This window comes from Spermophilus citellus (assembly GCF_964194105.1).
Source record: "Spermophilus citellus genome assembly, chromosome: 10".
NCBI classification, from domain to species: Eukaryota; Metazoa; Chordata; class Mammalia; order Rodentia; family Sciuridae; genus Spermophilus; species Spermophilus citellus.
In genome coordinates, this window is record NC_138197.1 from 38,160,404 (window position 1) to 38,182,919 (window position 22,516).

The window sequence follows — 22,516 nt, forward strand, 5'->3', positions numbered from 1 at the left end:
GTGTGTATCCCTTGTTGCTTCAGCAACCATCAGTATCATGGCAATGAGCAAATTATTTTTTTAAACCTGTATCCCTAGATCTTTCTCTTAACTACCAGATGCACCAATCAACTGCCTGCTGGGCTTTCTTTACCTAGATATCCCACAGACACCTCATATTCAACAAAACATACTATATCTTAGCCTCTCCGGGCCCCTGTGGACCAGGGTGGGTAGGCACCACCGTCCATCTAGTTGTAGGAATCAGAAGCCTGGATTTTGTCATTGCTTCCTCCACATTGAATTAATCTCCAGGTTCCATCAATTCTACCCCCATAATATCATGAACCCATCCTTTCTCCATTCCTTCTGCTTTTGTTCAAGTTAACAATATCTGTCATCTCCATTTCTTGCAATAGCCTCTGACCAGTCTTCTCGTACCAGTCTTACCCTGATCTGATTCATTCTCCATTCTGCAGCTGGAACGATCCTTGGAAACAATATCTGATTATGTTACTCCTTTGTTTAAAATCCTTCAATGACTCCATGTAGCCTTAGGATACAGTCTAAGCTCAGTACAGCAGACAGGCCCTTCTTAATAACAGCCAGCATTCATCAAGTGCTCAATCTATGCCAGGTACTGTTCTGAGGGCTTTACACATAACCCAACATGTTTAATGCTCTGTTTCCTGATGAAGATTCTGTTACTATCTCAAGTTTTACAGTTGGAAACTTAGGCACAGAAAGCTACTAAGTGAGGGAGCCTAGATTCAAACTCCAGTCACCTGACTCCAGGGCCACCCTCCTAATCACTATACTACACTGTCTCCTCTGCGTGGCATAGCTTCTTATTCATTCAGAAATACTCATCAAGGATCTAGAATGTGCCAGAAACTGCTTGAGGCATTTGAAGCTACAGCAGAAATCAAAACAAAGATCTATTCACATTCTAATGAATAAAATGAGTAAGAAACAAGGTATGTAGTAGAGCAGATAGATTAGGGAGGGGTAAATGCTAAGGAAAAATATAACATGAGAAGATAAGGAGGAGTCAGAGAACAGAGATTTGTGATTCTGGAGTGGAATATCCAGGGAAGACTTAAGAAGGGAGGCTATCTAGGAAGGGAATGCTGCAGCTGAAAGAACAAAGGCCCTGGGGTAGGAATGTGCCTGGCATGCTTGAGGAACAGCTCAGAGGTCAGTGTGGCTGGAACAGGATAGGGGAGGTAGTTCAGAGAGGGGATCAGATCATGTTGAACTCAAAAGATCACCTTAAGGACTTGGGCATGGACTCTGAGATGAGAGGCCACTGGGGGGATTTTGAGCAGAAGAGGGACATGTTTTAAGGGGATCACTCTGGCAGGTGTGTTGATGATAGACAATCAGGAAGCAGTGGTGGAAGCTGGGAGATCAGTTAGGGACTGGGAGAGAGTGGATGGTGTCTGGGACTCACTAGTTGAGGCAGCTACAGATGCGACGAAAGCAGTCAGATCTGGACATATTTGAAAGGGAGCGTCCATAGCATTTGCTGGTGGATTGGAAGGGGATGTGAAAGAAAGAGAAGACTAGGATGATCTCCAGGTGCAGGGCTTTGGCAATCGAAAGAATGGAGCTGGCATTCTTGAGACAGGAAAGCAGATGTGGATGAGCACTGTCTGAAGGTCAGTTTGGGAGGGATCAAGTCTAACATGCCTATTAAGCATCAAAATGGAGACAGGCTCTGTCGCTTCCACCCCATCCCCACTTAAACACACACTTGCATGCATCTCATGTTCTAGTCCTGCTGAATGACTCAGAGTTTCCCAGACTGGTAGTGCTGTTTCATGCGTGCATGCCTTTGCATCTGCTGTGCTCCCTGTCTGGGAAGCTGTCACCTCATCCTTCAGTCTTCCCCGGTTGTGCACCAGTGCCCTAATGGGAAGCGTCTCTTTACATTCCTTGCTTTCTTATCAGACCACAAATCCAGGTGTCATCCCCTTGACAGTCCCTGTCCCTAATAGGAGATGCCATGCACAGTGAGTGCCTTCTACGTTAGATGGACAGGCACCTACCTGGGTGAGGGATGGACAGATGAGCACTCTGCACAGTTAGACTACACTGTGTTTTGATGGTAATGACGGGAATTCCCCTGGAACAGTGCCAGGTGAGATGATCACCCAGATTTAAATGAAAGAAACAGCAGATGTCAGGAAGTTTGTGTGCTAATCCTGCCGTGTGCATTAGAACACTCCAGCATGAATCCCCTTTCCCGCACACTGTCCCCACCTTCCGACCCCAGCGTTGACTCCTGGTCTTGATAATCTCCAGCATCAGTAAGCATGTTCTTTCTACTTTTGCACATCCAGGTCTGTAGGGGAAATTTTGATTATAAAACCGGAAGAGTGTTTAACCTAATGACGTGCTGCGTGCTTGCTTTCCCCGGGCCTCCAGGCCTGCCAAAACCATCAGGCCTCATTATTTAGGAAGCCGCCCCAGCCAGGCATTACTAATTTGGGCATTACTAATTCCAATGCCTATTCAGGCAAATGAGCAATGAATGTAAAGTGCTTTTGTCAGTGAATTGCAGCGAAGGGGGATGGAGGGAGTCAGGGGAGAGGGATAGAATATTTGAATTTCGCTTCATTTCCAGAAAGGACAGCCATTGCTTCCTGGAAGCTGTGCTTGGCAACGGGCATGGAGAATGGGAAAGATTTATTTCCCTTTGCCAAAGCTCCATAATTCAGCTTGAGTGTTTCAAATCGATACATTCCTTGCAAAGTTTCCAAGGGCCGCATTAAAAAAGCCGTTTTTAAAAATTATCAGTCCACGACAGCATCCTCTGGTGCTACTGGCAGGTTGGGGATGCATTGGGTCTTCCAGACGGGCAAAACCTTGATGAAGAAAGGAGGCAGTTAAAAGTGCAAAGGCAGGTTGGAGCCGAGAACAAGGCCAGTTGCACCTGCAGGGCCCCCGGCGATGCACACCTCGCTGGTTTTGTGGGTTCTTTCTGAGAGGAGCAGCTGACAGGCTCCTCCAAAGGCTCATGTGTGGAAGTCAGTGACTAAAACTCTATATTTCTTTGACAGTGCCGTCTGTCACTGAGCTCGGGACTCACCTAGGGAGGTCCTCACCATGATCTAGGGGGGGCTGAAGTGCCCAGCCAACAGACTAAGTTTTTGTGAATTTTTAAAAATTTTATATTTCTGACATGAAAGACAGCAAAAGGTTGTGTGCCTTTATTGCTGTTGTTTTAAACTCCACCAGAAATTCCCTCCATTGGGAAAGTTTATCTTCACTGAAATCATTCCTTAGTTCTTCAAATGTGAGAAGCCGTGCATTCCCACCCTTGACTCCCAGGGCCCCCTGGGCCTCGCAGCCATTTGATTCTCATTATGTTCCCTCTGGATGAGCTCTGTGCTTCCTGAATGTAGTGGTTCCTGCACTTTGGGTGGTGACCCCATTTACTGTGTCCAGAGACCCCTGAGATTAATTATCACATTTCTTTTACTTGCTGTCACAATACACAGCAGCAGTTCACCAAGAGACACAGAAGATTGGTGCTCTTTTTTTTTTTTATAAGACACTGGAGGCATGCTGTCCTTTGAAATATGAAATATTCTGGGACAGAGTCTGGAATGACAGCACAGACAATAGCATAATTCTCAGAGGCTTCACATAAGAGCACAGTAGCTCGATAACAAAACAAAAGCCCTTGGGCAATACTTATAAACAAAACTAGGTAAAAGTCTAACCCCAAGATGCAGTGCAGTTTTCAATGGACCTTGGAACAGAAAACTCAAATAGCCGAGAGGTATTCAGTGGAAACGTGGAGGAATGGTGGAAAGCAGTAGTCCTGTAATTTTGCTCTTTCCAGCAGCAGAGTGGGAGACCTGCAGGGTGTAGTTCTGGGCACCTAACCAGCTGTGTCCACCTCCCAAGACAGCCCTGTGCTATGGAGAAACTACTGGGAGTGGAAGCAAATGGAGCAGGATAGGTACAACAGAAACTTGGGAGAAAGCTCCCCAGAAGAAAACAGATGGGAGAGATTTCAGAAAGCCAGCCGCCATATATTTTTATCACAACGTGAAAAAAAAAATTGAAGAGAGAGCCAGGTTAAGTTGGAAGTATGCCATTTCCTAAAATTTCAAGGAAAACAAATGCCACATGAAAAATGAGTAATAGGAAAGTAGTGAGGTCAAATCCCATACACAGTTTTTATAAGTTAGAAGGAAGAGAGTAAGAAGCAGAAGAGCATCCCTGCATGCCCAAACCACATGTCTTTGGAACAATCAAAATGGTCACTCACCTCTAAATTTGCTAAAAGAAATTAAGAAAATGATCTTAAACATGGAAGGGGGAGACAATGTTAAATTAGAATTAGAAAAAAAAAAACCTCGATATGAAATGGCAGAACTTAGGAAAGGCTTAAAAAATAAAAGAAAAAAAATATGTCAGAAATAAAGAAGAAACTAGTAAGAATATATAAAGTGGATCTGTTTTAAAAGGTAGGTTTTAAAGAGAAACAAAAGGTGAAGACAAAAATTTTTAATAAAGAAATATAAACAATTTAAGAGAAAGTGACACGTATTAAAGGCAAAGGAATTTCACCCTATTGCAGATGATAGGATTCTCCGTAGCAGAAAACCAAAGCAAGCTCTTGTCTGTGTAACTCCAGTCTGGGCTCTGTCTGCACATGGCCATCTCCTCTACTCTCTCTCTCTCTCTCTCTCTTCTGTTTCCTTATAAGGACACTTGTCATTGAATTTAGGGCCCACCTGCAGAATCCAGAATGATCTCATCTCAACATCCTTGATTAAGTTACATCTGCAAAGACCCTTTCTCAAATAAGGTCACAGTGACAGGTTCCAGGGATTAGGATATGGGCATATCATTTTTTTTGTTGTGGGGGAGGGGCCACCATTCAACCCTTTGTAGTCATTAAGCTAGTAGGTAATACAAACAGGATTCAAATTTGAATTTGGACTTTATTTTATAAAAAGTTGGCTAAAGGAGACTTTTAATAGCCCCATCAAGTCCTTAGTTCTTGCTAAGAAATGAAAGTGGCCAGCATGCTTTGATAGGCAGTAGGATAATAGGTGGTCAGCCTGCAAATCTGCTGGAGACCTCACCTGAGCAGGAGCTCTGCTGGCCTTGGGAAAATGTTTTTTGTTTTGGGTTTTTTTTTAAATATATTTTTTAAGTTATAGATGGATCCAATATCTTCATTTTGTTTATTCATTTTTATGTGGTGCTGAGGATTGAACCCAGTGCCTCACATGTGCGAGGCCAGCGCTCTGCCACTAAGCCACGACCCCAGCCCAGGGATAGTGTTTTGACACTGTGTGAGTGAACATTGCTTGCACCATCAGCCATGTGCCGCTCATTCTCTTCCCAGTTTTCTCAGGTTCCCAACTCAAAATTAAAAAAGAAAAAAAAAAAAAAAAAAAAAACAGAGGTCTCTTTCCAGAACTCAAACTCCATATCATAACTTATAGCTCTTGTCTGGTGTAGAATGAAAAGGACCTTTGAACAATTGTAAGCCCTAAGCACCTATGGGTGAGAGTAAGTCCAGGACTCCTTTCTTTGGCATCTTGTGCCATTATGTGTCCTGGCTGTCAGGGTCCCCTGCCAGCTGAGGATCCATCCTTGACACTGAAGGGCCACTTGGCTTCTTCCCTGACTGCCTATGAAAGCCAAATAGGAACGGATCACACTGACTTCAAGTTTTCCCCTTTACCAGCTTTCTCTTCCCTAGGATTTGTCATGCTTCATCCACAGTTTGAATAATGTAAAATTTAGATAAAATGATGGAGTAAGAGGGCTCTCGGGTGTCCTTGTGACCACTGATCTGGCCTGAAGCAGTGACAGAATTTGTGTTGTGTTGTATTGTTTGTTTGTTTTTTCTTAATTTTCCTGACTCTAAGGGACTACTCCTGCAACCAGGGTATCAGTAACCTTTACAACTCTGGAACTAGTAACAGAATGTTTTATGGACAAATTTACAGAAGACATTTCCCAGTGAATAAAGAAGGATGGAGGGGATGAGGAACAGAAGATTGGCATACGCGCGCGCACGCACAAACACACGCACGCGCGCACACACACACATGCATGCAAATACAACACAATCATCTTTAAATAGCAGTTGCTTGTCCAAGTTTGATTTTTTTTTGTTTTGTTTTGTTTTGTTTCATGAGGCGTCAGCATCGCTGTTAAAATGATTTCATCCTGCCTGTGCTGTCATTCTGCCCCTTGGATGCTGATTAAGCATTAGCTCAGACGGCCTCTCAGAAGAGACTTGACTCAACACCCAGAGGCCACCAGCAGGGCCCTGGAGACACTTGGAGTTCCTCTCCCAAGAGTCAGCGGAGAGGAGAGGAAGGAGGCATGGAGTGGAATTCTCCTTAAAAGGAGACATTTCAAGAAAAGCATTGCTGTGGAAGTGTTTTAAGTTGCTGTACACCCCTGGTTCGATCTGTCTTTGGGGCCCTAATATATATTTTCTGGAGTTAGTGTTGTAAAAGTTAAACACTTCTCATCCTTCTTCAATCTTCCACTGCCTTCCCAGACCTCCCTCACCTCCCATTCACCTCTGGTGTTCAGTGATAGCAGGGATTGTCTCCGTCCTGAGAAAAGGCAGCTTGCTTTTTCACATTTGCAAAGAATAAAGGGAAGCCCAGGAGGGAAGGGGACAGGAGCAGCTGAACCACACAAAGGACAGCCTCTCCCATACCAGCGATTGGGCTGAGCTGGTCCCCGTCCAGAATGAGAATGAGTTTTACTCTTGTTACACTTTGCAGAGGAATGTTCTGTAGACTGTGGCTGTGGTGGGCACAAGAGATCATCTGTGTGTGGCTTAAAAGAGCAAGAGGAGAAAGAAAGGATATTCATTCTCTTTTATTCAGAAGCCCTTAGTACTTCATCCGTGTTCTGTGAATCATGCACATCCAACAGGATCTTTGTGTCTTCTGTACCCTGTCCATTTCCACTGAGGGTTCAAAATCACCCTCACACCGGCATTTCACTAGCGGTTTTGATTTGCTCACTAAATCTGTTTGAGGAACATCCAACTCTTTTTTTTTTTTTTTTTTTTCTTGGTTGGGAGAAGTACTGGTGATTGAACTCAGGGGCACTCAATCACCAAACCACATACCAGCTCTATTTTTTTTTTTTTTTTTTTGTATTTTATTTAGAGACAGGGTCTCACTGAGTTGCTTAGTGCCTCGCTGTTGCTGAAGCTGACTTTGAAGTCACGATCCTTCCGTCTCTGCCTCCCGAGCTGCTAGGATTATAGGGATGCACTACCATGTCTGGCTCCGACTCTTAATATTTATTTTTATTCTTTATTTTTTTTTCCTTCTTAAAATTGACCTTATTGTGGGCATAAATTTGGTAACTTTTTGCACTGCAATATAGGAAACTCTGCCCCTTTTGCCTCTTTGCTTTAGAAGCACCTTTTCCAATATTCTCTCTCCTTGTGTACCTATATCGCCTCGCTCTTCATAGATGAAGATAATTTGCAGTGATGAATCTCTATTGGTGTGAATAAAAACTTTCAGTATGTTATCGATGGTTTCTAATATACCTAAGGAAGGGGCATTCTCCCATTTAAGATCAGGTGTGCTTTCCAATGACACCCAAAGTAGCTTTTATAATTTCATGTTCCTCCCATTTCAGAGTAAAAAGAGAATGCCTTTCCTGTCTGCCTCTCTCTTCTGTTTTTCTCCCCATAGATATTGGGAGAGATATGTGTATATATTTCTCTTCTTAAATCTAACTTGTTTTTGCACTGTGTCACAGGCACATTCTTTTACTTATTTGCATACATGATACTGAAAAATGCTAAACTGATTCTCCAATGATCCGTGCATAAACTTGAGGTGGTCCGTAAATGTTGAAATTGCAGAAAGATATTTCTGAGCCTGTGCCTATGCATTTTAAAAGACGGTTAGTTTCTTCCCTGAACTCTCAAAGGGATTCTTTGCCTCCAAAAGTTGAGAGGTATTGCTCTAATCTATCCCCCTTTTCCATTAGCACTTTACCTTCCCCCATCATTTCTCTTTTCAGTATGACTTCAATTAAATTGTTGATGCTTAGTTCTTCATGAATTTTTGCATTAGCTTTAATTTTTAAAATATAATCAACCCTTGGTGTCTGCAGAGGATTGCTTCCAGGACCCCTGCAGATACCCAAATCCAAGGTGGCATAGTATTTGCATATAACCTACATGCATCCTCCCATATCCTTTTTAAACATCTCTTGATTCCTGTCAACAACTAATACAATGTAAAGGCTATATAAATCCTGGGTATTCTGTATTGTTTAGAGAATAAAGAAAAATATCTGCATAGGCTCAGTACAAATGCAGTTTTTTAAAAATATTTTCAATCCACAGTTGTTTGAATCCATGGATGTGTAACCCATAGATTACATAGGGCCGACTGTTTCATTAAACTGTTATTATTTATCTTAATTGCTTAATATTTATCTTAATGCTGAGGTGGTTAAAGTGCCCCTTAAATGTTACACCTAAGGCAAATACCTCACTTGCTTCCCCCTTGTCTGGGCTCTGAGTGGGCTTCTGCTCAGCCCTTGTTCTTCCACCCTCTCACCTACTACATATCATTATTCATGTCTCCTCTTCACCCATTTTCCTAGCCTGGGCCCTGATGATGCCAGCCTCTTCTTCAAGTGCTGCACAGGCCTCAAAGCTCTGGGAGAGCTTCACACAGTTAACAAGAAACCTTGCTCCAGCTTCAGACACTCGAGTGAGCTATAGAAAGTAGTTGATCTCCTGAGATACATGGCAAGGTACAATTAGTCTGCTCTCTAGGCTGTGCTCTCTTCCTGACCCCCCCAAAATGCACAGCACTACCACGTATCTGGTATGGTGCTAGTCTTTATAAGGACTATTGCATTTCATACTTAAATTTGCCTGATAAGGTGAGAACTTTCTTGGCCCCATTTTTATATATCTCTTACCACATCAGGCTTGCTGTCCAAAAGTGGAAATGAGAAGCAGTCTCCAAAGTCATGTTTGTGAGGGTCAGTTGCAAGCCATGGGCCAGTTTTCTGATCTAAAAAGCACACCTGATCTGTCAACAGGTTTTCTGCCCAAACCCCTTTGAGGCTAAGTCAGAAAAATCTGCAAAATGAAGTTTATAAGAAAAAAATAATTCAAGGGAGTTGTATATGATTTTGGATCTAATCATGAGCATAAAGAATCCCTGTTCTTGGAGATTTGACATGAGGAGAACCTTCCAGCCTCCACTTAGAAACTGAGTGCTAAGATTCAGGGTAACCTTGAGGACAAAAATAGGATGGGTTTGGAGCTTCCAATTCCCTAGTGACAGAATTTGCGTACAGAAAGCAGTTTTGATCAAAGAGCACATCCAAGGTTAGAGACAGGCCTAGAGGATGAGCTGCTGGAGCTCTTTGAGATGCATCCTCTGGAAGCAGCTCCAAGACTCAGAAGATACTTGGTTTCCTTTTGGAGGAGAAGAATGCTAGTAAGCCCTGCCTGCTATAGCCCCTCTGTGCAGGTCAGAAAATGCTCTCTGGGCACTGTATTCAGGATCTACAGCTAAACTAGGCCGGAGAAGTCAAGTTTATCATTCATTATTCCTAATCCTTTATATTTTTACAATGCATTTGAGAGTGCAAGGGGCTTTTATATCATTATTTCCTTTGACCCAGAGGAAACTCACTGGACTGATACAGATAAGGTGGAGCTGGAATTTTGGTCCTAGACTCTTTGTAACCTTGGACAAGTCCCTCAACCTCTCTGAGCTTCAGATTCTTCTGTAAATGTCTTTGTTCCGGCTTTAGCTCCTTCACAGAGGATTTGCTGAGATGACATGGGTATGGAAGCATTTGGTAATGTTTTGAACCACACAGATCTAGAGTGTCCTGACTATTCAAGCCACAGCAGGATTAAATGATGAAAGGATAAGGGTGGCAGTTGCAGGCTGCAGAACTAGCCCAGAGGTGGGTCACCTAATAATGGGGATCTTAGACTGTACAGTCTAGCATTACTGGAGGACCATTGTATGCCTAGCCCCATGTGCAGTCACTGAGAAACTCCCTTCAGCTATATGCACACACATTTTAATTCTTAATATCTGTGCCTAAAGATTAGCAACTTTATATTGTTATGCTGTGTGCATGTGTGACTATGTAACAACAGATCCCATCAGTATGTACAACTATAATGCATCAACAAAAAATGTGGGGGAAAAAAGATTAGCAATTTTATCTCTTAGGATGTAGAAGAGGCAGTGAGGGGCACTGCTAATTTGGACTCGAGACTGACAAATGATGAATTGGTTAACAAAGTAGAAATGATGAGAACTTTTGGTAAAAATGAAAAGAGAATTAATTAGGGAAGGGAAATGAAAGACATGACCAAGTGTTTTTTTTGTTTGTTTGTTTGTTTTTTAACTTAAAGATGGCAAATTTTAAAAGTGTAGAGAAGTTCCTATGATCCCATGACCTGAAATGCTGCATCACAGCTTACCACTCTCTAAAATGAAACTCGGACTCATCAACTGGATATGACTTGTTGGAATGAGAAGGGGAAGATAACGAAACAATCTGATGAGTTGTTTTTAACTAGAGTTTTTTAAATATAAAAACAATGCATGCTTTATATAGAGAATAAGGAAATTAAAAGAAAAAATCAAAAGTATCACCTATAATTCTACTATTGAGTGACAGTTGCTGTTAACATTTTTATGTTTTATTATAATGTGGTTCTGTGCATGACTTTAGCTTGATCACATGAGTACACACAAGTATTTTGGTTTTCAATATGAATATGTACTCTTTATAAAGCTTGTGTTATTGGTTACATACTTTTTATTATAGATGTTGTTAATAGTTTACTTAACTATTCCCTGATGTATGTTCCCAGTTTTCCACTATTAAAAATAACCCTTGATATTAAAAATAACAATGAACATCTTTGTGCATGAAAGGTTTTTCTGTATACAAAGTTATTTCTTTAAGGTAGATTCTCAGAAGTTAACATTCACTGGGCTCTTAAAATATCACTCAGTCGTTTGCCAGAAAGATCATGCCAATTTATCTTCCCACTGTTTTGTACCAGTCTAATGAGCTTGGATTTTTAAAAAGATGTATATAATGAGTGAAAAAAAAACAAGTTACTGAAAAGAAAAATATAAAGGCGAATTTCTTAGATCTAGAATGTTAAAACTAAGTGAGCTGAAAACTATGAGAGGCGCTTAGGAAAACCATGAGTGATGGACAGGATAAGAAGAAGCATGGTATCGCCTTCTGATTGGGTCAGATGGGGTAACTTTAACATGTGCAAAGGGAAAGCAGAACTGTCCAACTTCTTCTTCCCTGTCTTCCACCAACAAGACTGAAACAGGTAGTGCACACACTGACACAAAGGAACTGAAGCCCAAGACGGGTGGATTCAAATCCAAGTTCTTATAAGTAACTTTGAAGCTGTTAGGCCAGACGTGTGATTCCTGGCCAGAGAACTTACAGGGGTGAAAGTCACCCTTGACAGTGACCCTTAAGGGAGCAGAAAATGGAAGAGGTAATTGCAAAAAAGATGAGCCATTGTTCCCCGATGATAGGATTAGAAAAGGATACCAGAAATAGAAAGTGTGTGGGGGCGGGGAGACTGGAAAGAGTAAAACAACTGACCTGATGTAGCATTTCCAGATGAAGTTCAGCGCAGATTTTTCAAACCTTTGGGTTTCAAGCACTTAGGGAAAAGGTATCACTCTGGAGTCAGACACCTGCTCCTGCTCTCCATCCTCATCTTCTTCAGTAAGGTTGCTATAAATTTTATATTTATGTTGTATTTCTGGAGACCAGGAAAGCATTTTGTTTAATTTCTAAATGTTTTATTAATAATATTGGGAAACGTAGTCCAATTACTAGACTACTTAGGTAGATTGATAAGAGAAGGACCCTACCCTGAGGTAGCCAATCATTTGATCAGTGTCCATCTGGAAGGAGGTGGCTTGTGTGTCTTCGGAGTGTCCCCAGATCAGTACTTTGTCAGTGACCCGTTCAGGTGGCAGATGCTTATCAAAGCTGCAGAGTAGAGATGATCCTAGAAAGAGATTCAAATCTGGAGATGCTGCAGGAAACTAGAATGATGAGGTCTAATGTTGATTAACGTGCATTCTTTTTTTTAAAAAACCTTATTAATGAGTTGCAATTGAGTTAATTAATGGGTAATCATTTGGGTACCAAGATCATTCCTAAAAAGATAAGATTACTGCAGTATTGATTATCAAGCATAATTTTAAGCTTTTGTGAAGTTTTCAATTCTTTTTTTTAAATTTTTTATTTGTTTTAATTAGTTTCACATGGCAGTACAATACAGTTGGGCTCCAAGTACCAGGTATACAAGTACAACTCAGGGTGAGAGAAACATGATCAGTAATAACAATAGAAGAAAAGCAGTAGCCGATATGTATTAAATGCATATGGGCAGATCTTTTATATCATCATTATTATTTATAGGATTTCACTTTATACTGGCTTTATGTCATCCAAAAATTTGATAAGCATGTCATCAGTATTCACTGGCACTTAATTCATATGTTGAAAGTTTTCCCTATTTTTCTGTTGAAGCAAATGAGACATAAAGAGGTTAAGTGACTTGTATAGATCACACCACTGAGAAATAGAAATTTCATGTGATGCTCAGTGCCTGCAGTCTTAACTGCTGTGAAACATTTTCCTTTTTGTCTTTTCTTTCTTTCTTTTCTTTTCTTTTTTTTTTTTTTTTGAGTTTATGAATTGAGCTTTCTGTCCTGCCAAAATGTAAATAAGCTTAGACAGAGGTAATTAATGATATGGACTTTGGGTCTGACCACCTGAGCTCAAATGTTGGGTCTTCCATTCCCTGGCTGTTGAACTTTGGCAAAGTCACTTAACTTCTCTGAGCTCCAGTTTTCTCCTTTGAAAACATGGATAGTGATAGTTCCTGCCTTACAGGGTTAGTGTGGGAATTAATGAGTTATGAAAGTAGTGTGGCACACAGAAAGCTCTTGTGCTTGCTGTTACTGTTAGGCTACTTGAGAGGTCATATGGTGGATGTTTAGAGTTGGCACCAGAGGGCCTATTGTCCCAGCACCACCACTTCAGTTTACACATTGCTACAGTTTTCTCATCTGTAAGAGAACAATAATCATTGTCATGACTAGATTCAGTGTCAGTGTGCAATAATTGCTGACTGTTATTGAAAGAACTATATTATTTAGAAAAGGAAAGGTGCAACCTACACTATTCCTGTAGTTTGTGTAGGAATGTCTGCCCAACAGCATCCTCACAGGAGATGTGCAGGTTGGCAAGGGTCTAAAAACTATAATGCAAAGGTTGTGTTTGGACCTTATGCTTAATCCAAAGGTAGGATGACTAAGCAAGGAAGTGATAGCTGTCCTCACTATGTCAAGGGTTACAGAATTGTGTGTCATCAAGTCAGGTTTGGAGAGAACATGGGATGTTGGAAAGAGTCAGGGCACCTGGGGGCAAGTTCATCAACTTTTCCGGCTTCAGTTTCCTAATCACTAAAATAGAGTAGGAGATGGACAATCTCTGATCATCTCCTGTCTCTCTCACTTTGTAATTCTGCCCTCCTTCCCATAGAATCTAGAGCAAATTCCTGTTTATGCATAAAGTTTGGGATAAAGGATGATTTTTGCTAAGTGGCTACTATAATGAAAGAACTTTGAACTGCATATTGCTCAAACCACGTCTGCTGTCTCCATTACCTCATCTGTTCTATTGACATGAGAACCTAACCTACTTTGCAGGAGTTACATGAGGTGATAACATGGGGAAGCATCTCATCAGCTCCAAAGATGTAAACTGCTGTGTTGATCATTGCTATGGCTGGCTTACAAATTTTTCCAAGAATGAAAATATAAGACGCTCTTAAACACTAATCTGTTTGCCATGACTCAGAAGATCCTTCAGGAAGTTACAAAATCTCAGGGTCATGATCATGAACATGGAGTAATTTTGTAGAAAAATTAAGGACCTGGCAGTTTGTAGTCTTTGGTTTTTAAGATTCAAACAAAATAGGAGCATACTGACTGTACTGATCCCTGAAGGGAATAGAGCTCCCGTATTCTCAGTCCATCATTTTACAGATGAAGCCCCTGAGCCAGAGAGAAACTGAGCAGCCTGCCCAGAATCACGTGTTAATTAGTGGCTGATCTGGGAATAAAATCCAGGCTTCTGACTCCTAGCACACTCTCCATCTTTAGTATAAGCATTAACTCAAAGACTGAAATGAGGGTAAGATTGCCCTGATGAATGTGGCTGCCCACTTTGAACATGGAATTAAAGAGATCAAGGAAGTTTAAGAGCCTGAGTGTATCATAAGGTATGAGACCATGAACTTGACTCGACTCCCACTGGGAAAAAAGTGCAGTGGAATTAGGCATGATTTTCTTAATCATAGCTGTTCATTTCCTCTGCACAAAATTCTTCTCAGATAGTCTCTGAAAATTAATTGGCATTAAACATGCTGGTTTTAGTAAACGGCTTTCACTGGGTTTGTTATGTGCACAGGAAGTAGTATATAGGTGCAGAACAACACAGTGTCTGTCTCGGGCTCCCCGGCTAATAATCATTAGCACCTATGTTCCTTCACTGTGTTAAGTCAAGGTTTCAGGAGACAACTGTACAACAAGTTATACTTGTTCGCCTCTCACCTTGCTCAGGCAGCCTCTGTCCTGCCAGCAGCTGTGATGTCATGTGAAGAGTCCAAGCAGTTGAGTGCTGTGAGCAGTTGAGTGCAGTGAACAAGCAGCCCAGAAAGTAGTGCTTTGTTTCTGGAGGCATTAAAAGCAGAGTCTCATCCATACCTCCCTCCTCTTCCCATTTATATATCTATTTCTCTGAGGATCTAAAGATTTTTTTTTCGTTATATTTCTGTTCTCTTGGTAGCTTGAGAACGCCTCCAAGGATCTCAATCTTGAATAGGTAGGAGTCAGTTTCAGTCTTTTTTGAATCCTAAGAGGTGTTGAAAACCAGTCTCAATTCTGAATCTGGAAGGGAAATGCGTATGTACACGTAGAGTGATGGACCAGGATGTAGACCCTGGGATCAGAGTGCCTGGGTTGGAATCTGAGCTCATCTTGTTCCTAAGGCCATACAACCGTGAGCAAATCCCTTAAATGAACTGAGCTTCAGTTTCCTAATCTTAGCCCCTATCTTAAGGGTTATATGCACATTCAGTTAAATGAACTAATATTTATAAAGTGATTACAACAGTGCTAGGTGTATAAAAGTGCTTAATAAATGACTGTTTAGTAAATTAAATGGTTTCAATTAGACCAGAGTTGCCTCCAGGTCCTATTCTCTGTTCCACTCAGAAGCTTTAACACACAAGGGCCCTTAGGTTTGAGGGAATGGCTTCTTTTTCCTCCATTAGAATTGCAAAGCACATCTTATACCAAACCTTTTTATTCTGTAGAATTAAAAAGGAAATCGCTTTGGGATTTGACTTCCCACACCTAAAGTGTAGCAGACCTCTTTTGAGATCAGTGAGCTGTCCACCTTCTCTCTTTATGCTAATGGAAGAGCAGTTGACTGATCCATTTATTGAGTGGCCTCGAGCAGGTAGATTTCTCCATCAGGGTCGCTTTTGTAAAACTGCTAGGATTGCAAAGTATTCTCTGTCACTTTCTGGGTCCCTTGAGCCTCAGGTGGGTTCCTGGTGAGGGGTTCCCACCTGGCTGGGGCCCTGGTTGCCTCAAGGACTGGGCTGTGGGAGCGATTAATGGGAAGTGAGAAGAGAAACAGTTGTTCTTAACCAGCAGCACCCTTTGCAGTGTGTGACTCTTCTTGTATTTAGGGAAAAGATTACTCATGAGTATTTTCTTCCATAGAATATAAAGAACCTCAAATTACTACTTGCGTCCCCCCGCCCACTTCTCCTCACCTCCCTCCATCTCAGCGTGTCCTCCGCAGAAACTTCAGCATTTTGCTTTCATTTCCCCTCCCGTGCAGGATTCAGTTCTGTATCTGCTTTGGCACCGGCACTTCCCGCAAGCTGCCCCGTGCTTTCCCTGCTTGGCCTGAGCATCCAGTACTCTCCGGCCTTCTCTCCACCAGGGGCTTTCGTAGGCCAAGCTTGACTTGACTGGCCACCCTTCTCATGATGGCCAGTGTGTTCCTGCTCCTTGTGTGAAGGACAGGAAGGTAGACATCTGTAACGGGACTGTGCTGGTCCCGTTCAGAGGGGACACCATGGACTGTAGGAAGTGTGAAGGTTTTCACTGGCTCAAAAGTTGAGACTTTGCTGAGCAGCTGCTACCTCACTATGATTCCCTATAGGGATTTTTGAGGTCACTGTAAAGAGCGGGGTGCCTCCTGTATCCTGGACCATTTTAACAGGCATTGCTTTCTGGCTCAGCCAATAGTCAAAAACAAAACTTTGAATCCTTTAGTGGCCATGTTTTAAACTAACGGTCATGAAACAATCACATACTACTCATTATTCTATAATGCTACTTGGTTTTTTTCCATGTGAAAAAAATAACCCCCCTAAAAAAAAAAGAATGCCTGGCTCTAATGATTTCGATGCCCAATAGTGTTTTATTGGTGCCTTACAAGATGGCTGGCTTTAAGTGGACTTCCATAGAGTCAGAGGAAGCCAACTACCTTTCTTCAAAAGGATATTCCAGGGAGGAGCTACTTGGAGGCAACATCATGCCCAGACCCTGGATATACTCCAAGGAATCTCAGCCATTTGTTCCCCACTCCAGCAGCCCATTAAGAAGATTACACAGTTCATTGTCATACCTGTTTCAAGGTAAAAGTGATTCTTTCCAAGATCTAATTGAAGGACACTTTTATGACATACTCAGGGAGTCTCCTTAGGAAGTTTAAGTAACTTACACTGAGAGACTGAAGCTTCTCTTAGGCAACATTGATTCCATTGTTCTCTATTTGAACTACTGAGTCATAACATGTGATTTTAGAGAATGAAGCTCTGTTGAGCTTCTAGCTTCTTCTGACCCAGTGGTTCTTAAATTCTTGCTGTCAGGATTCCTTTTAATTCTTAAAAAATTTTTGAAGACTTCCCAAGAACTTTTTACTCATGTGGATTATATCTTATCTCTATTTGCCATATTATAAACTAAAACAGAATTTTAAAAATACTTATTAACATTGAAAAAGAGTAAACCAAGTGTACATTCATATAAGTATATATTTTTAAAAAATGTTTTTTAAAACAAAAGAAAATCAGTGCAAAAAGTAGCAGCATTAGACAATTTTACAAGTCTATTTAATACCTCACTTTATAGAAGATAACTAAATTCTCAAATCTTCTGCATTCAATCTGTTGCACTATCACTTGTCATGTAGCCACTAAAGCATTTCAATATCTGGTCAGGAAAAAAGAGAAAAAGAGGCAAAGAATCTCTTAATATTATTAAGAAAAAACTTTGTACTACATAGATATCCAGCAAAAGTCTTGGGAACCCTAAGAGGTTCTTTAGTTCAAACTTTGGGAACCATTGTCCTAATCACTTGAATGATATATCAAAGGTTTCCCACAGCAGCAGACCAATATAAAAATATAGGACTCCCAGCCAGGCTTCCAGAGACCCAACCTGAGCCACCCTGGGCCTCGGCTCCAGACCTCCCACCATCCTCTTCTGATCCTTCTCAGAAGGACCTCCCCAGGAATCTCTGACATCAGCAAGTCCAATAAAAAGGCTAAAGATCTTTCATGCTTACCTTGCCCTCTTATTCCCAGAGGCTAGCCTGATGGTTTCCCAGGGGCTGAGTAAGTCTGTCTTCCTGGAAGAGTTTTCAGGGAACACTTCATTATTTGGCAGCTCTGGAAGGTCAAGGCCAACTTTGAAACGTTCTCACTTCAAAAGGGCACTGGGCTATGGTCAGATCAGCTCTGATTCTAAGATCCCCTCCAAAGCCTAGCTGAAATTTGTCTTAACTCTGTGCCCCTGGGCTACTTTAGGCTGGAATTAATACAGACCCTGGGGCATGGTTTTAAGACTTACCATCCCTCAGACACTTGAAAAGGGAGGGCCAAGATTTCCTCTTAAAAAAAAAAAAAAAGAAAAAGAAAAAGATAGTCTGACAGCACTTAGGAAGCCTGAGTTTTAACCTGGGATTTGGAATCAAGCAACGGGGCTCTTAAGACATGGAGACTCAATTTTTTTTAACTCTTCAGAGATCTTTATTCCTTATACCAGCAGTCCAACTGATAAGACCTTTGCTTCTCTTTTTCTCTGCCCTGCTCTCTCTCCAACAGGCTTGCAGCCAATCTACTGGAGCAGGGATGACGTAGCCCAGTGGCTCAAGTGGGCTGAAAATGAGTTTTCTTTAAGGCCAATTGACAGCAACACATTCGAAATGAATGGCAAAGCGCTCCTGCTGCTGACCAAAGAGGACTTCCGCTATCGATCTCCTCATTCAGGTGAGAGTCTGGACTCTTCATATGGGCTCCATGTGGAAAATCTGTAAGTCAGTGGTTGGCCTTTGCCACCACTCGTCCAACCTACAGAACCTCCACAGTCGGTCATCACAGGCAGATGACAGTAACACTTTTGTAAAAGGAAGATTCCACTGACCTAAGCCAGTTTTAGGGGAGAAGAAGTTTCCAGATCAAGGGGAGACTTGAGGTTTGGAGAGGTAACCCACTTATGACCTACAGACATTGGAACTTAAGGGATCTAGTTGTGCCACCAGGCAAAGAAGAAAATGCCATTCCTGCCCTTGCATCTGTCTACCTGGCTCCTGATTCTGAAGACTTTCAGAGATGGCTGAGAGAGCGTATAGGTTGTGAACTGCTCGTTTAACAACAAGAAAGGAAGGGACATGGACATTGCTGAGGCCGAGATGACAGGAAGGAAATAGGAATGAGGGAACTGGAAGTAAGGGCTGGGAAGTATGGAGCTACTCGTAGCCAGGGCAAGTTTAGCAATAACTCAAAGGGCCTCGAGTGATTTACCGTGGAGTCCGGCCGTTTTTTGAAGTAAGACTTGTAAAAATCCTGAAAGATAAAAGTAGAATTTCCTAGAGACTATCTAACTAGGAAGATTTGTCACAATACGGGCTCCTAAATGACATTAGAAGGTTTAATTGAATAACAAGCATTTGCACCTGCAAAGTATGTTACTAATGTAAGACTTCAGATTTGCTTCTCAACTTTATTTTTCCCACTTTATGGATATGGAGAAGATAGCTGTCTTGAAACTGCATATAACAAAGGGGAACTTCCATCTCAGGTTTATTCTCTTGAGGGGTCAGTTATGAAGCACAGAAGGTCCTCATCCTTTTGAGTTTCCTTACATGCCGACTTCCATGTGACTTGCCTGGGAGAGTCCCTTTTATTCTTGGGCAAAGGGCAAAGATCCTGCATGAGGCTGTGGCCTAGCCCCTAAGTAAATTCAATCCTATTTAACCCTGGAGGCCTGCCAGAAATTAATAAACTAACTGTCGTCAGGAAACATCTCCCATTTCGGTGGGGTGAGATAAAGCTTTAAAGTAGAATACCATCTCCTCCTTTTCCCAATTGCTGCAGACCGTTTGTATGAAGAAATGCTAAAGAGGAAGTTTCCCCAAGTATAGATGTTATTGAAACTTGAAAGTTTATGTCTCTAAAACAGGTAATTTTTAAAGTTTGATCAGGGACTCAAGCATACTAGGAACATTTTGTCTCAAATCATTGATTTTTGGAGGGTGATCTCAGAACAAGAAAACTATAAAACAACCATATATGTAACTAAAACTATCCTAAGTAGTTCCTTTGAGTTTGTTGCAAAATACTTCCCTTTTCTGTTCCAGTGGAAACTCAGTAGTGTCATGCTCAAAGAGGCAAAGTTATATATTTGAAGGCAAAAACCCCTAACTCTTTAGTGTTCCAGTGAAGCTGCTTGCATAAAACAAAAATGCAAAAAAAAAAAAAAAAAAAAAAAGAAAGAAAAATGCAGTGTTATGTCTGACTGGATTTGACCCTGGGCAAGCCTTCCTCCCAAGACCCTATAAATTTCCCCTGCATCGTAGCTCACATGCTCATCTCTATAGTTTTCTTCATGTAACTTGGTTCTCTCTGCTCAAAGCTATGAATAAAGATATGTGAAACCAGTCAGTGGCTCCTTGCCACTCTGTCAAGTCTTTGCTGGGGTGGACCATGTGGAAGATGGCCCTGCTCCCAAGGAAGTTAGTGTCCAGTTAGAGAGGCAGAATTGCATTGACCCTAAAGACCAAAGACAGCTGGAGAAGGGAGAGAGCAGATAGGGATGGGTCACATGAGAGAAGAAATGGAGTTGGTCTGGAACATGAAGGGTGGGTGGAATTGAGTAAGCGGAGGTAATTGGAGGGGATTCGTCTCATAGATTTGAGTGATGGTTAAAAAAGAGGAAGAAGAAGTCCACTTAATGTATAGAAGAGGTAGAAGACAAGAAGGCCAGCTAAGGCTAGTGCCCTAAACCAGACACAAGGTACTAGAGACCACAGATAGGTGGTGGCAGTAGAAATTCACTCCGTGAGTGCTTACTGAGCAACTCTGCAACAGTGGTATGGAGGTCCAGCTAGATTATTAAATGAAGCTCAAGGGTATGGCAATGGAGATGAACTTTGAAAACTTGGAAAGGTTAACAAGAGGGAAATAAGGAAGGATGTTGAGGAGGAGGCGGTATGGGCAAGTTTACAGGAAGAAGAGTTCAGAGATAAGGTGGTACATGCTCCATCCTCCATTTGAAACTGTGCACTATCACTCACCGTCCCTCCTCTCACTTGTTTGATTCCCTTCTCACGTTTCAAGTTGTGTGACTTTTCCTGAAAAGTTTAACTTGACTCACAACCCTATGTCCCTAGAATCTTATTCCCTCACAATCTGGGTTAGGTGCCATTCCTCTTTTATCCCAGAGTATTGTCTGCTTCATGACCCCTCACACCCATGCACACACAGAGAATATACATGACTGGTTTCTACCCCATATCCATCTCCTAGAATAGAAAAGTTTAGTGTGGTCAGGGGTTTTGTTCTGCACTACCTAGCACAGGTTACGGCATCCAGTTGGCTGGCACTCTAGTGGAATGATGATCCAGCTTGAGTGCGCCTTAAAAGCCCAGGTGAAGAAGATTGGATCTCATTCTGCAGATGATGGGTGACCTCTGGAAAGTTTTGGTCAAGAGAATGACCTGATTGGAGGTCTTCCTTTAGGACAGACACTTACCATCAGTGCAGAGGGTGGATTTACTGGGTCATGGTCACTACAAGCAGGAAAGCTAGAGAGAGTGCTGTTGCTATAAATTTAATGCAAGACAGTGAAGTCCAGACTGGGATTGGTGAGACGCAGCAACCAGTAGTACTTCAGACACAACGTGGTCAGCTATGGTGGGGAGCTGATTTGGAAATTGTGGAAAGAGTTCATTTGGGAGCAGGCAGAAAAGAATAAAGAAGACATGTCCTGTGAAAGAAGAACAAAGCCAGAGCTGGGGATAATAGATAGGAGTATTGTCCCCAGTAGGTGGATTGTTGTGAGCTGGGATACAGGTGAATTTATTTATATTGTGGGTAATTTAATTATAGTATCAGCCAGAAAACCACGGGCAGAATTGCAGAGTGACACCTGCTAGTAAGGGCTGCAAGAAAGCTTATCAGATTACAGAGGAGTATCATCCCAGGCTCTGAAGGACAGAACAAAGACACACGTAAAAGAGCCATCTTGTGAAGTGACCAGCAACCCCGGCCAGCCAGATGAGGTATGATGTGGGCACAAGTGTTCTCCTAAGGCAGAGACATGGTTTATATAGAAAATCTTTTATTTCTTTCTCAGATGGAACATTTGCCATTGTTTCTTCTGATGTGGGCTTTCTGCGTTAGCAGTTTGGTGGCTTCTCCACCTGGCTTATCACAAATCACATCACTTACTTTAGTTTCTTCATCTGTAAAATGAGGTTTTCACCATGTATGTCCTAAGCTCCCTTCAACTACTAACAGTTTGGCCCAACTTCAACACTGAAACAGTGTGAAGCTTAGGACCACCCCACCCTACAGGCAGTCTCCTTCCACCCAACCAACTTGTAAGATGTAGACTTCACACAGTTTTTTTTTTTTCCCTATCTTTGAATATTTTTTGCTACTTAAGCAGAGTTGGGAGTTTCTTCTTACTATTAGAATAAAACCAAAGTACGTGGTGGCCCCATCACATAAAAAGAGGACCATATCTTCCACCCAGCCATGTTTTCCACACCTGGACTTTCCCAAAGCTGGGCTCTCCTAATTCATCTCCACTGTAGAGAAGAGAGCTGACTCCATGCATTATAATTGCCTGAAATATGAATTTACCTTAAGCTCAAACACAAAAGCTTCTCCAAATGCTGTGTGTTGTATTCTTTGGCCAACTTAACAAATCATACTTATTCATGTTAGGAGGAGGGTCGTCCTTTCCCACCCCTACAATAAAGTGAGGAGCACTTGGGCTGTGCTTTAAATAGCTAGTGTTCTCTAAACAAAGAGTATCACAGTTGAAGACAAATGGGGTCTTTTTTTTTTTTTTTTTGGAATGGTCTCCCGACC

At 41.8% G+C, this 22,516-nt stretch overlaps 1 protein-coding gene across 3 annotated transcripts in view; it reads left to right on the top strand.

The window, feature by feature from the left end:
- ETV6 (ETS variant transcription factor 6) overlaps positions 1-22,516 on the top strand; it is a 225,605-nt gene that overhangs the window by 158,052 nt on the left and 45,037 nt on the right. For all 3 annotated transcript variants that reach the window (XM_081310392.1, XM_081310391.1, XM_081310393.1), the window contains one exon: positions 18,242-18,406. In XM_081310392.1, coding sequence (XP_081166518.1) covers positions 18,242-18,406 — 165 coding nt within the window. The remainder of the gene's footprint in view (positions 1-18,241; positions 18,407-22,516) is intronic.